The sequence below is a fragment of the Gobius niger genome, assembly GCF_951799975.1.
Source record: "Gobius niger genome assembly, chromosome: 5".
In the NCBI taxonomy this organism is placed as follows: domain Eukaryota; kingdom Metazoa; phylum Chordata; class Actinopteri; order Gobiiformes; family Gobiidae; genus Gobius; species Gobius niger.
In genome coordinates, this window is record NC_136856.1 from 40,395,614 (window position 1) to 40,411,807 (window position 16,194).

At 40.7% G+C, this 16,194-nt stretch overlaps 1 protein-coding gene across 4 annotated transcripts in view; it reads right to left on the reverse strand.

The window, feature by feature from the left end:
- flnba (filamin B a) overlaps positions 1–15,789 on the reverse strand; it is a gene marked incomplete at its 5' end in the record, with an annotated part of 180,105 nt that extends 164,316 nt beyond the window's left edge. For all 4 annotated transcript variants that reach the window (XM_079555971.1, XM_079555973.1, XM_079555972.1 and 1 more), the window contains one exon: positions 15,498–15,789. In XM_079555971.1, the coding sequence (XP_079412097.1) occupies positions 15,498–15,789 (292 nt within the window). The remainder of the gene's footprint in view (positions 1–15,497) is intronic.
- Between the last annotated feature and the right edge of the window lie 405 nt (positions 15,790–16,194).

The window sequence follows — 16,194 nt, forward strand, 5'->3', positions numbered from 1 at the left end:
TGATGCTAACTCTCATAGCCACTTTAGCATAGGGACCTCTGGTGCTAACTATCATAGCCACTTTAGCATAGGGACCTCTGGTGCCAACTATCATAGCCACTTTAGCATAGGGACCTCTGATGCTAACTATCATAGCCACTTTAGCATAGGGACCTCTGATGCTAACTATCATAGCCACTTTAGCATAGGGACCTCTGATGCTAACTCTCATAGCCACTTTAGCATAGGGACCTCTGGTGCCAACTATCATAGCCACTTTAGCATAGGGACCTCTGATGCTAACTCTCATAGCCACTTTAGCATAGGGACCTCTGGTGCTAACTATCATAGCCACTTTAGCATAGGGACCTCTGGTGCCAACTATCATAGCCACTTTAGCATAGGGACCTCTGGTGCCAACTATCATAGCCACTTTAGCATAGGGACCTCTGATGCTAACTATCATAGCCACTTTAGCATAGGGACCTCTGATGCTAACTATCATAGCCACTTTAGCATAGGGACCTCTGATGCTAACTAACCAGTGATTAGGAGCTATGTGCCATCCCACAAGCCAATGGCAAAAAATAATCGTTTGAATAATCATGATTTCAATCATGACAAAAATAATCGTGATTATTATATTTTCCATATCGAGCCGCCCTAATGTGACAGAGCTGCACCTGAACCATATTTCTTCTGGAGTCAAAAATCCGATATGCATCACGATACTCAGGGGCCGATCCGACACACACTGCAATACAATAATTCTGATTTGTAATAAGTTAACCTTAAAATGTATAAAAAGAGAAAACCGTCATGTGTCCAATGTTTCTAAACCCAACGCCCTCAGACATTTAGTGAAGTGTGAAGAAAAGTGACTGTAACAAAGTGGAAAACAAAGGAGTTCAGGATTAAAAGGCCTCCAAACCAAGCATTGATGATTGTTGGAATTAGACTTGAGGCCCTTTTTAAGATTATTTTATTGGCTTCACAGCGGTTTGTGCTTCACAGCGAGAAGGTCCCGGGTTCGATTCCCGTCCGGAGCGGGCTGTGAGAGTGTGGCTTTTACCCCGTCTATCCCTGGTGTTTGTTCTAGTCTTTTGCTTTGTGTATCGGCTTGTTACACAATGTGGCTACGCTAGCTCTACTGAGCTGAAGCTGTGGGCGCTAGTACTTCCTGTTCGTATTCATTTCCATTAAGATGAGCTCAGACCAGTGAGTTCCTGGTAAAAATATTTCCATAGACGAGATGTTTATGTTTGTGAGGATCAGGGAGTTTGTCTTGAAGCTAATTTAACCTCTTAACTCCCGCCTGAACAGAGAGGATCTTTTTTCCTCACGTCATCAGATTTTTTTTTCCATCATTTTTGTCACTTTTTTGTAATTTTTTTGTCACATTTTTATCACATTTTGTCACATTTTTGTAATTTTTTGGTGATTTTTTGTCACATTTTTTTCTCATTTTTTTGACACATTTTTGTCATTTTTTTGTCATTTTTTGGTCACATTTTTGTCATTTTTTTGTCATTTTTTGTCACATTTTTTTGTCATTTTTTGTCACATTTTTGTCATTTTTTGGTCAATTTCTTGTGACATTTTTGCCACATTTCCATCATTGTTTTCGTCGAGAAAATGTGCTCAGTTCAGGTGGGAGTTAAGCGGTTAATGCTTTACACAACTTGAAATAGTGCCGTTATATATATTCTTTTATAGCATGTTAGCCTTTAGCTTCAAGACAAACTATCAATCCTTCATGATCACAGGCGTCTCTGATCTGAACTCGTTACATCATGATTTGAACACAATAAATGATCTACCGGGAACTCACCGCCCACAACATAATCTTTGGAAAATATGATTATTATTCCAGGAAAAGAAAACAGACAGGAAGTGCAGGCGCTCACACTTTCAGGTCAGAGGAGCTAGCATAGCCACACCGTGCAACAAGCCAATTGTTCCTGTATAAGGTCTAGTTTAGTTGTGGACACGGGGGGAGAACATGCAGACGCCACACACAGAGGGAACCCCGGCGTTGTACATCAGAGTGAAGCTCCTGGAAGAACATAAGAACGTCCAGTCACTCCTGAAACCTCCACGGCCTCTCGATGACCGGCGGACACTTCCATTCCGCTCCTGGAGGTGCGTTTCCCTGCTTTAGTGGAAGCTCCTGGTGGTTTTTGGCCTGGGTTCAGAGAGAGTGGGTTTGATCTGACGAGTTTAGTCACAAACAGACTCCGGGAGGCGACCGAGGCCATTATCGCCGACTGCCCTCAATTACAGAGAGAGAGAGAGAACCGCGAGATACAGAGCGGGAAACTTCACCACACAAAACACAGACCAGCACTCGGGCGACCCATCAGTTTCATTCTGATTGGTTAAGTCCTAAATCCTGGATGAATTACCAAACAGATGAAGTCTAGACCACGGCTGCACAAATCACCGTAATCTCAGGTGACACAACATCGTTACAAAACTAGAGACGCACCGACCCAGGTTTATGCCTCCGATACCGATACTGGGTTTGAGTATCTGCCGATATCCGACATTAAGAGACTTTATTAAAAGTGGATTTCTCTGAGGGAAAAAGTGAAAGGTCCTGTTTTCGATTAAGATTTACAAAGTGAGCGGGAGTAGTTCGAAATCCGCGCAGTAATCTTCACTTTACTGCGCGGATGCCAAACTACTCCTGGTATTATTCCGCCTTACAATATAGTCTCCCCTTTTATCCGCTTAGAAAATCCACATTGTTTAATTGTGTGTAATTATACTTTGTAGTGGAACACTTCACGTAACCATATTTAAATAGGGAAAACGTGGAAGAGCTTGGTAGCTTCTATCTTGACCTGTTTTGGAGCTATAGAGGAGAGAGGGAGAGGCTAAATGCTAACGCCGTCTGCGCTGTGTTTACGTGACTGAAGATCAGACAGGTCCTAAAGAACTCGTCACAGCTCAGGTAAGAACATATCTCAGTGTGGAAAAACGCTGGCCTGTTCCTTTAAGATTTATAAAGTCTTTATTCTCTTCTCATGATGTTGCCGATCAATTAATTACATTTATTAATTAAAACAAGGATCACTGGCCTTTATTAAGCTTTTTGCATTAATATAAACAACTCCCATAACGTGATCTAATCATTACAACTTGTGCTTTAAACATGTGTTACATGAGTTATTCTTTAACAGCGGTTCATGATCTAAACTACAAACACGTGGCCACTTCAGCAGAGGTTATTCCATTTAGAAAACGTTAGGAATTTCTAATCAAATTCTCTGATGTCACATTGCTTAGTTCTCGTCAGCATTAGTATGCTAATGCTAGCTTTAGCATGCTATTGCTAGCTGCTGCATTGTAAAAATACATTTGCGGAGGTTAAAACTTCTTGGCTTCAAAATGACAAACAGCACGGCCATGTTGTGTTTGTGAAAGTGTTTTATAAAGCAGTCAGAGCCAAAAATGGTGTCGGTTCAGGGTCAGCCCTATGTTCCCCCGTACCTATGTTCCCCCGTACCTATGTTCTCCGGGGAACACCAGACCCTCTGAGCGCCGGGGGGCCCGGTGTTCCCCGGCTGCGGGTCTCACTCATATCGATATACATCTGTATCGGTTCAGTAGCCGATGCTGTAATATTGCATTTCTTCCAGTATCGGCTCCGATATCCAACACCAGTATCGGATCGGTGCATCCCGAACAAAAACCTCGATCTGGGCGACAGTCACACAACACAGCCTAAAACAAAGTGACAAGGTGAGATGTAATGTCGACAGAAGCTGAACAATCTCTACACGTGGACGACAAACCCGGGTCTAAATCTGGTCCTGAGCCGGGCTGAACCAGGCTGAACCGGGCTGAACCAGGCTGAACCGGGCTGAACCGGGCTGAACCGGGCTGAACCAGGCTGAACCAGGCTGAACCAGGCTGAACCAGGCTGAACCAGGCTGAACCAGGCTGAACCAGGCTGAACCGGGCTGAACCGGGCTGAACCAGGCCAAAGCTGAAGAACCGCATCTGAACTAATGGTGGACGTTTTGCTCCAGCCGAGAGCGCGGCCTGAACATGATCCAGATTCATTACGTTGAACTCAAAGCTTCTTTTGTTCAAGTCAAGTTTCACTGAGACTCTACAAACCTTTTCTACGGAGACGCTACAATGTCCCGTCTGAAACTCACACCTCCTGCTCACGGACTAAACCTCACACCTCCTGCTCTCACAGAACTGCAGGATCACAGACTAAACCTCACACCTCCTGCTCTCACAGAACTGCAGGATCACGGACTAAACCTCACACCTCCTGCTCTCACAGAACTGCAGGATCACGGACTAAACCTCACACCTCCTGCTCACGGAACTGCAGGATCACAGACTAAACCTCACACCTCCTGCTCTCACAGAACTGCAGGATCACGGACTAAACCTCACACCTCCTGCTCTCACAGAACTGCAGGATCACAGACTAAACCTCACACCTCCTGCTCTCACAGAACTGCAGGATCACGGACTAAACCTCACACCTCCTGCTCTCACAGAACTGCAGGATCACGGACTAAACCTCACACCTCCTGCTCACGGACTAAACCTCACACCTCCTGCTCACGGACTAAACCTCACACCTCCTGCTCACGGACTAAACCTCACACCTCCTGCTCACAGAACTGCAGGATCACGGACTAAACCTCACACCTCCTGCTCTCACAGAACTGCAGGATCACGGACTAAACCTCACACCTCCTGCTCTCACAGAACTGCAGGATCACAGACTAAACCTCACACCTCCTGCCCCTCCTTTGCCCGTTAGCTTCTTCCTCCTGATTCCATTAGTGTGTATTGGTGACTCGGGTCAGAAAACCACACTTGCAACTTCGCTGGCACTGGTTCAGAGACACCAGGGTGAGATGAAAGACCCTCCAATCATCCCATTAACCTCTTAACTCCCGCCTGAACCGAGAGGATCGTTTTTTTGTCTTTTTTTTGTCAAATTTTTGTCATTTTTTGTGTCGTTTTTTTAATCATTTTTGTCATTTTTTCGTCACATTTTTGTCACATTTTTGTTTTTTTTTGTCACATTTTTTGTCATTTTTTCGTCACATTTTTGTCACATTTGTCACATTTTTGTCACATTTTTGTCATTTTTTTGTCATTTTTTTGTCACATTTTTGTCACATTTTTGTTTTTTTTTGTCACATTTTTTGTCACTTTTTTTGTCATTTTTTTGTCATTTTTTCGTCCATTTTTTATCACATTTTTGTCACATTTTTGTAATTTTTTTGTCACTTTTTGTCACTTTTTCATCAATTTTTTGTCAATGTTTTGTTATTTTTGTGTCAAATTTTTGTCACATTTTTGTCACATTTTTGCCACTTTTTCATCAATGTTTTCTCACTTTTCTGTCACATTTCCATCATTGTTTTCGTCTCAGTTTTGTTGCTATTTTCACACCTTTTTCCCAGAAGCTTTTGGATTGAGGTAAAGCCAAACTGGAGAAAATGTGCTCGGTTCAGGCGGGAGTTAAGGGGTTAAAGCAGCACTAAGTAACGTGTTTACCTTAATAAACCCTCCCCGTCGTCCCTGTGGGGGTGATACAAGTGTTTATGGGATGATTGGAGGGTCTTTCATCGCCCCCTGGTGTCTCTGGCCAGAAAACCATGTTTGCAACTTCACTGCCACCGGTGCGGAGTCACCAATACACACTAATGTAATCACGAAGAAGAAGCTAACAGGCTAACGGGCAAAGCTAACTGCGGGCTAACGTCACTTTAAACATTGTAACATAAACATTGTGTAATTGGATGAACAATATCCCTCTGTCCCTTCACCTTTTCTGTCAGTGTAGTGTTTACTCACCAAGACAATTAAGAAGTTAAAAAATCGCAACTTGCTACTACACCTGCAGTTGCGCTTATGGCCTCTAGGGACAAGAGCTACTGTATTCTGTAAAATGGACTTTTCCAAGCTTTCCATCATGTTATTCTGTCACTCCCTCATTAAAAACATGGCTGAAGTGTTGCCTTGGCACATTCACGTATTTCTGAGTCATCTGTAAAAACTCTGATGGCGGCCATTTTAGGGATAGGTTTGCCTGAGTCCTCCTAGGAACGCCCCCACCTCCTGGAGACGCCTCCGAGCTTTGGTCACCAGCCGAGTAACCAACCACTGCTCCTCAGCAGAACCCCCTCCCCACTGATGCCACAGACAGCGTGTGGAGGGGGCGTGTCTAAAGGCTCAGAGGTTCTTAAAGAGACAGAGGCCTATTTCAAGACATTCACTACAGCCATTTTGAGAGAGACATTTTATACAAGGCAGTTATTCTAATTTACTGCATTTACAGACCAACAGAAGGTTTGTCATCATTGTAGTGAGATATAGACTGGTGCTATGGGACTGACAAAAGCAGAATACCCCCTCTTTAAAGCAGAACACCCCCTCTTTAAAGCAGAACACCCCCTCTTTAAAGCAGAACACCCCCTCTTTAAAGCAGAACACCCCCTCTTTAAAGCAGAACACCCCCTCTTTAAAATGTTTTTCTTCCCTAAAGTAGCGTAAGAGGCAATAACTTGATACAATGGGGTCCCTGAGTTGTTTACGTGGACATTTTTGGGGTCCCAGCCAAAAACGTTTGGGAACCCCTGATGTAAACCAATACATAAAAACAGTGTTTGGCTGTACGTCTCATTTATTTAATCAAAGTGGTCCTACTGAGGTTTCAGAAACTCCTTAATGGCAGTCCTGGCCTCAAAGGGGAGCCTATTGTATGTAACATGCATGCAAACGCCACACACAGAGGGAAGTTGCGCTTATGGCCTTTAGGGGGAAGAGTTACTTAGTACTGCTTTCATTAACCCCTTAACTCCCGCCTGAACTGAGCACATTTTCTCCAGCTTTACCCCAATCCAAAAGCTTCTGGAAAAAAGCTGGGAAAATGGCAACAGAACTGAGACGAAAACATTGATGGAAATGTGAAAAAAGTGAGAAAACATTGATGAAAAAATGACAAAAATTGACACAAATTTAACAAAAAAGTGAGAAAAATTTGTCGAAAAATTGAGAAAAAAATGGACGAAAAAGTGACAAAAATTTAACAAAAAAAATGCGAATAATTTGACGAAAAAGTGGCAAAAAAGTCACGAAAATTTGACAAGAATGAGACGACTGCGCAATAAAAAAAGTGATGAAAAAAATCTGACGTGAGGAAAAAGATCCATTTAGTTTTGTAGGTCTTTCAAATGAGGCGTTACACTGGCCTACAGGATTTGGGTAAAGCTGAACTGGAGAAAATGCTCTCGGTTCAGGCGGGAAGAGGTTAAAAGGTAAACAAGTTACTTAGTTCTGCTTTAACTGAAGCTGGGTCACATTATACTCCATGATGTTGCAGCTTGTGTAGGACACGATCATGCTAGGGCGGCAACTAACGATTATTTTGTAATCGATGAATCTATCGACTGTTTTTGCGATTAATCGATTAGTCGCTTGGCTGTGAACGGTTTGTTGGAGGCTCTTGGTGCTAATTCTGCTTCTGATTAACCTCTTAACTCCCGCCTGAACCGAGAGCATTTTCTCCAGTTCAGCTTTACCCAAATCCTGTAGGCCAGTGTAACGCCTCATTTGAAAGACCGACAAAACTAAATGGATCTTTTTCCTCACATTAGATTTTTCTTCACTTTTTTGGCAATTTTTTGGCTCTTTTTCGTCAAATTATTCGCATTTTTTTGGTACATTTTTTGTCAATTTTTGTCATTTTTTTGTCACTTTTTTGTTGATTTTTTCTCAATTTTTCGTCAAATTTGTCTAACTTTTTTCTCACTTTTTTGTCAATTTTTTGTCCATTTTATTGTCAATTTTTTGTCACTTTTGCGTCAAATTATTCACATTTTTTCGTCAGATTTTTGTCACTTTGTCACATTTTCATCCTTGTTTTCGTCTCAGTTTTGTTGCTATTTTCTCACCTTTTTTCCAGAAGCTTTTGGATTGGGGTAAAGCTGGAGAAAATGTGCTCGGTTCAGGTGGGAGTTAAGGGGTTAAATATACATTTTCATGTAATTTTTGCTCTGACTCTTTGTGAACCAGAAAACGATTAATCGATTACTAAAATAGTTGTCGACCATTTCAATAATCGATTAGTCGTTTCAGCTCAAGATCATGCATTTGTAGAGCTGAGGTTTACTGTCATTTTTATGCTTTGACTTCACAGTGTCTTTTCCTCCTAAATATATTGAAATTCAACTTTGCAACATCACAAACTCACAGTCCTGGTGGTGAGCGTCTGTTAGAGCCAGAGCTGCCCTGGGGTCGGCTGACGGAGACGTGGTTCACTCACACTTTACATTCACGCAGAGAACTCCCATGGTGCCAGTCTCTAAAAAACATGTATTTATCTTCAGAAGCTCCTCCTTCCTTTTCCGGTCATGAGGTTTCGTCAAATAAAGATTAAAAAAGTCACTTCCTGGTTTTAGTTTAGTGAAAGTGTCTGAGCTGGGACTAAACCACGGTCCTGTTTTTCATTCAAGAACTGGACTAACTTTACAATCTCGAGACTTTGGGTCAATAAAGATCAGTTGTTTGTATTAAAAATAAAATGGAGGGAAAAAAACAGACAAATTGAGAAAAAAGGGGCAAAAACATTCAGCGAAATCATTTATTTGAGCTGTAACAATGAAGTCACTTTTTGTGTTTGTGCCAAAGAACAAACAGCAGATCCAGTCCCTCCTCTGTTAATGCGAGACACTGCAGGTGAACAGGGGAAAAAACTAAATGTAGAGACGTCAATTTGAACATCACAGATATAAATATGAGGAAAAATGTGTTGCATTTTTTCTGTCATTTCATGTTTTCACATAAAAATAAGGCATTTTGAGCATTAAAATGGCCAAAATTGCCTATATTTTGGGCAACGAAATCAAAATAATGAATTGATCCAGATTAAATGGTTTTATTTTATTGACATATTAGTAACAGATTTGTTCAGAGGGATTTTGGATATTTTGTTTAGTTTTACAACAAACTAATCATCAGTGAAAAAATCTGTAAAAACTCAAACTCCGCCTGTTTTTTTGGTTTCAAAGCTGAATAAATCAGGCTAGGAATTAGATATTAAAAAATCCCTCTGAAAAAACCTTCTAAATCTTGTTGTGTCTCAGCCTGTAAAGTGTGGAGTCTGTGGGAGCTTCTATAAGGGCTCAGGCTCTGCCCGAGTGCGGCTTCTCTCATTCAGAGAAAACCAGCCCTGAAGTTTTGTAGCGAGTGCGCATGCTCGGCCCGTTCTTCCACTTTTCCGCTCCAGCGTCTCGTAGGAGGAAAAACACCATATTTGGGTGAAAGCGTCATCACGGGGCCCCTTAGCAGGACACGTGGATGTCAAATCTGTCAATATTTATGAATGAAAACCCGCGGGAAAGACGGCCTTTCTACGCCCACAAAAAAATGACAAAAATGTGACAAAAATGTGACAAAAAAGTGACAAAAAAGTGACAAAAAAGTGACAAAAAAGTGACAAAAATGTGACAAAAAAGTGACAAAAAATGACAAAAATGTGACAAAAAAATGACAAAAAATGTGACAAAAATTGGACAAAAAATGACAAAAAAATGACAAAAATGTGACAAAAATGTGAAAAAAATGTGAAAAAAATGTGAAAAAAAAGTGACAAAAAAGTGACAAAAAAGTGACAAAAAAGTGACAAAAAAGTGACAAAAAAGTGACAAAAAAGTGACAAAAAAGTGACAAAAATGTGACAAAAAAATGAAAAAAAAATGAAAAAAAATGAAAAAAAATGGAAAAAAATGAAAAAAATTCGACGAAAAAATGACAAAAATGTGACAAAAATGTGACAAAAATGTGACAAAAATGTGAAAAAAAAGTGACAAAAAAGTGACAAAAAAGTGACAAAAAAGTGACAAAAAAGTGACAAAAAAGTGACAAAAAAGTGACAAAAAAGTGACAAAAATGTGACAAAAAAATAACAAAAAATGAAAAAAAAATGAAAAAAAAATGAAAAAAAATGAAAAAAAATGGAAAAAAATGAAAAAAATTCGACGAAAAAATGAAAAAAATGTGACAAAAAAAATTACAAAAAAATTACAAAAAAAAAAGACAAAAATGTGACAAAATATGACAAAAAATGTGACAAAAAACCTTCAAAACCTTGTTGTGTCTCAGCCTGTAAAGTGTGGAGTCTGTGGGAGCTTCTATAAGGGCTCAGGCTCTGCCCGAGTGCGGCTTCTCTCATTCAGAGAAAACCAGCCCTGAAGTTTTGTAGCGAGTGCGCATGCTCGGCCCGTTCTTCCACTTTTCCGCTCCAGCGTCTCGTAGGAGGAAAAACACCATATTTGGGTGAAAGCGTCATCACGGGGCCCCTTAGCAGGACACGTGGATGTCAAATCTGTCAATGTTTATGAATGAAAACCCGCGGGAAAGACGGCCTTTCTACGCCGACAAAAAGATGACAAAAAGATGACAAAAAAATGACAAAAATGTGACAAAAATGTGACAAAAAAATGACAAAAATGTGACAAAAAAATGACAAAAATGTGACAAAAAATGACAAAAATGTGACAAAAAAATGACAAAAAATGTGACAAAAATGTGACAAAAATGGACAAAAAAATGACAAAAATGTGACAAAAATGTGACAAAAATGTGACAAAAATGTGACAAAAAAGTGACAAAAAAATGACAAAAAAGTGACAAAAAAATGACAAAAATGTGACAAAAATGTGACAAAAATGTGACAAAAAAATGACAAAAAGGTGACAAAAAAGTGACAAAAAAATGACAAAAAGGTGACAAAAAAGTGACAAAAAAGTGACAAAAAAATGACAAAAATGTGACAAAAATGTGACAAAAATGTGACAAAAATGTGACAAAAATGTGACAAAACTTGGACAAAAAAATGACAAAAAAATGACAAAAATGTGACAAAAAAATGACAAAAATGTGACAAAAAAATGACAAAAAATGTGACAAAAATTGGACAAAAAAATGACAAAAATGTGACAAAAATGTGACAAAAAAGTGACAAAAAAGTGACAAAAAAATGACCAAAAAATGACTAAAATGTGACAAAAAAAATGACAAAAATGTGACAAAAATGTGACAAAAATTGGACAAAAAATTCGACAAAAATTCGACAAAAATTCAACAAAAATTCAACAAAAATGTGACAAAAAATGACGGCGCAGCAGCTACTTCCGGGTCGCCCCCACCTCGCAGACAAAACATCATCAAATAAACATCATCATTTTTATATCTGACGTGAAAACTAAGATGTAAAGGGAGGAAAACAGATACAAATCTCCACTTCCACCACTGCGGGAAACATCAATACTCTCACCTAAAGTGTCTCGCCTTATTAAATCACTCGCCCCTGGCCCCGCCCCGCCGCCCCTGGCTCCGCCCCAAACAGGTACGCATTACTCAACGATTGAATCACGGCTGGAATATTAACCCACAGACACAAACGCACCACGAGACATTCAGGGAGCAGCAGAACGACAGGAGCTCATGTCACAAAACAACACCACACTTTCAGTCTCGGGAGCTTCTTTCTTTGTTTCTTTTCTCTGTTTAAATGTTTGGCTTCAGTAATTGTTTGTAGAAGGTTATCGGTGACGCAGCTCAGTTATGAATTACAAAATCCCAGAGTTTTTGCAGCTGACGAGACTCACGCGGCGCAGAAACACATCGGACGGAGAGACATGACTCTGTGTTGGTTTGTTTCTGTCTCGCTCTTTGCACATGTCTCTCATTTAGAGCCGAGTGAATGAACTCAGACCAGGCGTGTGATGCACAATTACCAGGAGGAAACCAAGAGAAACAAAGGGCAGATTAACTGGAGCATGGAGGACCAGACCAGGCCTGACCAGGCCAGGCCAGGCCAGACCAGGCCAGGCAGAGTCTGACGGTGAAACACTGTGTGCGAATCAGAAAGAAACCAGGGCTAAACCAGGACTAAACCAGGGCTAAACCAAGAGTTAAACCAGGAATAAACCAAGAGTTAAACCAGGAATAAACCAAGAGTTAAACCAGGACTAAACCGAGAGTTAAACCAGGGCTAAACCGAGAGTTAAACCAAGACTAAACCAAGAGTTAAACCAGGGCTAAACCAGGACAAAATCAAGAGTTAAACCAGGACTAAACCAGGGCTAAACCAAGAGTTAAACCAGGAATAAACCAAGAGTTAAACCAGGAATAAACCAAGAGTTAAACCAGGACTAAACCGAGAGTTAAACCAGGGCTAAACCGAGAGTTAAACCAAGACTAAACCAAGAGTTAAACCAGGGCTAAACCAGGACAAAATCAAGAGTTAAACCAGGACTAAACCAGGACTAAACAAAGCTCATGTAAATCTGGGCTTGACATGACGTGAGCAGTTTTGTTTATCAAACAGGAGCGTTAAATTAGGGCTAAACCAGAGCTAAACTAGGACTAAACCAGGGTTAAACATGGGTTAGATTCGGGCTAAACCCAGATTAAACTTGGTCCCAATATAGCCCTAGTTTGGTCTCGGTTTAGCCTTGTTTTAGCCCAAGACAGGACTAAAACTTGGCTAAACCAGAACTAAACTAAGACCAAACCAGGCTTAAACACTGGTGAGATTCGGGCTAAACCCAGAATAAACTTGGCCCTAATTTAGCCCTGTTTTAGCCCTAGTTTGGTCTTGGTTTAGTCCTGTTTTACCCCTAGTTCGGTCTTGGTTTAGCCTTGTTTTAGCCCTAGTTTGGTCTTGGTTTAGTCCTGTTTTAGCCCTAGTTCGGTCTTGGTTTAGCCTTGTTTTAGCCCTAGTTTGGTCTTGGTTTAGTCCTGTTTTAGCCCTAGTTCGGTCTTGGTTTAGCCTTGTTTTAGCCCTAGTTTGGTCTTGGTTTAGTCCTGTTTTAGCCCTAGTTTGGTCTTGGTTTAGTCCTGTTTTAGCCCTAGTTTGGTCTTGGTTTAGTCCTGTTTTAGCCCTAGTTCGGTCTTGGTTTAGCCTTGTTTTAGCCCTAGTTTGGTCTTGGTTTAGTCCTGTTTTAGCCCTAGTTCGGTCTTGGTTTAGCCTTGTTTTAGCCCTAGTTTGGTCTTGGTTTAGTCCTGTTTTAGCCCTAGTTTGGTCTTGGTTTAGTCCTGTTTTAGCCCTAGTTTGGTCTTGGTTTAGCCTTGTTTTAGCCCAAGACAGGACTAAAACTTGGCTAAACCCAGAATAAACTTGGGCTAAAACAAGACTAGACTAGGGCTAAAACAGGGCCAAATTAGGGCTAAATCAGAACTAAACTAAGACAAACCAGGGTTAAACATGGGTTAGATTAGGGCAAAACCCAGAATAAATGTGGGCTAAACAAAGACTAAACTAGGGCTGAATTAGGGTTAAATTAGGGCTAAAACAGGAGTAAAACAGGGCTAAACCCAGAGTAAACTTGGGCTAAAACAGGGCTACATTTGGGCTAAACCAGGACTAGACTAGGGCTAAACCCAGAACACATTCAGGCTCAAACAGGGCTAAACCAAGACCAGACTAGGGCTAAAACAGGGCCAAATTGTGGCTAAACCAGGGTTAAACATGTGGTTAGATTAGGGCAAAACCCAGACTAAACTAGGGCTAAACCAGGACTAAACCAGGCTCGTGTAAATCTGGGCGTGACATGAGCAGTTTTTGTCTCTCAAACAGAAGCGTCAAAGTTCGTCTCCCCCGTTTCACACACGGGACAATGAACGGACCTGGACCCGGACCAGGACCAGGACCAGGACCCGGACCCGAACCTGGACCCGGACCCAGACCTGGACCCGGACCTGGACCTGGACCTGGACCTGCGGGACTCTGGTTAATCCGGGGGTGAATTGAGATTAAACCAGAACTAACAACACGAGCACTAAAACAGACAGAGACGTGCATTCTGTGCATTTCCATCATTGATTAATTGATGGAACATTATAGATTAGAAGAACTGTCAGGCCGTCACTGATGACACTTTATCTTCCTTCTTCCACATATCCTAACGATCAATGAAGCTGATGATGGCGTTAGATCAATGACCTGGTCAGGGGTCGTTTAACTCGTCCATACGTGAATCCTGGTTAACCTCTTACCCCCCGCCCAAACCAAATCCAGTCTCTCCTCTATGCCATCATTATATTATATGTGTTTTTGTCACTTTATTACTTTTATGCTGCTCTTCACTTTTTTGTTGGATTTTTGTCTTTTTTTTGTTGGATTTTTGTCTTTTTTTTGCTGGATTTTTGTCACTTTTTTGCTGGATTTTTGTCACTTTTTTGCTGGATTTTTGTCACTTTTTTGCTGGATTTTTGTCTTTTTTTTGCTGGATTTTTGTCTTTTTTTTGCTGGATTTTTGTCTTTTTTTTGCTGGATTTTTGTCACTTTTTTGCTGGATTTTTATCTTTTTTTTGCTGGATTTTTGTCATTTTTTTGCTGGATTTTTGTCATTTTTTTGCTGGATTTTTGTCACTTTTTTGCTGGATTTTTGTCTTTTTTTTGCTGGATTTTTGTCTTTTTTTTGCTGGATTTTTGTCTTTTTTTTGCTGGATTTTTATCTTTTTTTTGCTGGATTTTTGTCTTTTTTTTGCTGGATTTTTGTCTTTTTTTTGCTGGATTTTTATCTTTTTTTTGCTGGATTTTTGTCTTTTTTTGCTGGATTTTTGTCTTTTTTTTTGTTGGATTTTTGTCACTTTTTTGTTGATTTTTGTCATTTTTTTGTTGATTTTTGTCTTTTTTCTGCTGGATTTTTGTCTTTTTTTGCTGGATTTTTATCTTTTTTTTTGCTGGATTTTTGTCACTTTTTTGCTGGATTTTTGTCACTTTTTTGCTGGATTTTTGTCACTTTTTTGCTGGATTTTTGTCACTTTTTTGCTGGATTTTTGTCACTTTTTTGATGGATTTTTGTCACTTTTTTGATGGATTTTTGTCTTTTTTTGCTGGATTTTTGTCTTTTTTTTGCTGGATTTTTATCTTTTTTTTTGCTGGATTTTTGTCACTTTTTTGCTGGATTTTTGTCACTTTTTTGATGGATTTTTGTCTTTTTTCTGCTGGATTTTTGTCACTTTTTTGCTGGATTTTTGTCTCTTTTTTGCTGGATTTTTGTCTTTTTTCTGCTGGATTTTTGTCTTTTTTTGCTGGATTTTTGTCACTTTTTTTCTGGATTTTTATCTTTTTTTTGCCGGATTTTTATCTTTTTTTTGCCGGATTTTTGTCACTTTTTTGATTAATTTTTGTCTTTTTTCTGCTGGATTTTTGTCTTTTTTTTGTCACTTTTTTGTTGGATTTTTGTCATTTTTTTGTTGAGTTTTTGTCGCTTTTTTGTCACTTTTTAGCTTTTTTTGTCGTGTTTAAATCCTCATTTTCTTCTGATTTTTTGCTTCTGTTTTGAAGAAGTTTTTAGATTTGTAGAACAGGAGGAAACACGTTCAGGTGGGAGTTAAGAGGTTAAACTGCCATGAGAGACATTGGGACTCATTCATAAAGCCTTAAACATACTTCCATTATTCCCATTATTCCGCATTATTCCCCCCCTGACCCTGAAAGATGAACCGGCCCCACTGACCTATCGACACCAGCTTGATGTTCTCGCGCTCCAGGAACTCCAGCGCCACGGACACGTTCTCCAGCTTCATCTGCCTGAACGTGGGGCGCGCGTGGTACTTGCGGTACATCTTCTTCTGGGACAGGACCTCGAGCAGCGCCACGAGCCGCAGTCCGTCCCCCAGGTCCAGCTGCAGGTCCGCCACGCGCTTGTTCACGCACTTCAGGTGCTCGTTGATCCAGCGCGTGAACGTGTTCTGCTGGATCTTCTTCCACGGCGCGTCCTCGGCCAGGTCCTTCTCCGTGGCGGGCATGGTGAGGGTTCGGGTTTGGTTCGGCTCGGGTTCGGCTCGGGTTCGGCTCGGGTTCGGCTCTGGCTTCGGCTCTTTGTGCTGCTGCTGCGCGTCGTGTTCGCTGCTCTGAAGGGACTCGGTCAAACTCCACAAACTCAGCCCCTCCTGCTGCCTTCACGGATCCTGGGAAACTTTTATGCTCAGGTAAAGCAGGGCGTCACGTGACCCGCGGGAGGGGCGCCACCTGTCGGTCTTTTTTCATTATTATTATTTAGTAACTGCGCATGTGGACAATATTCTGCTTTAACAGCAACACAGAAACATAGACTTTGGTCCAAGAATAAAACACACACAGTGAAAAGACAGAGAGGAAACAGAAAAGCCAGGAAAGCAAACAGACGAGACAGATTATTATTTATTTATTTT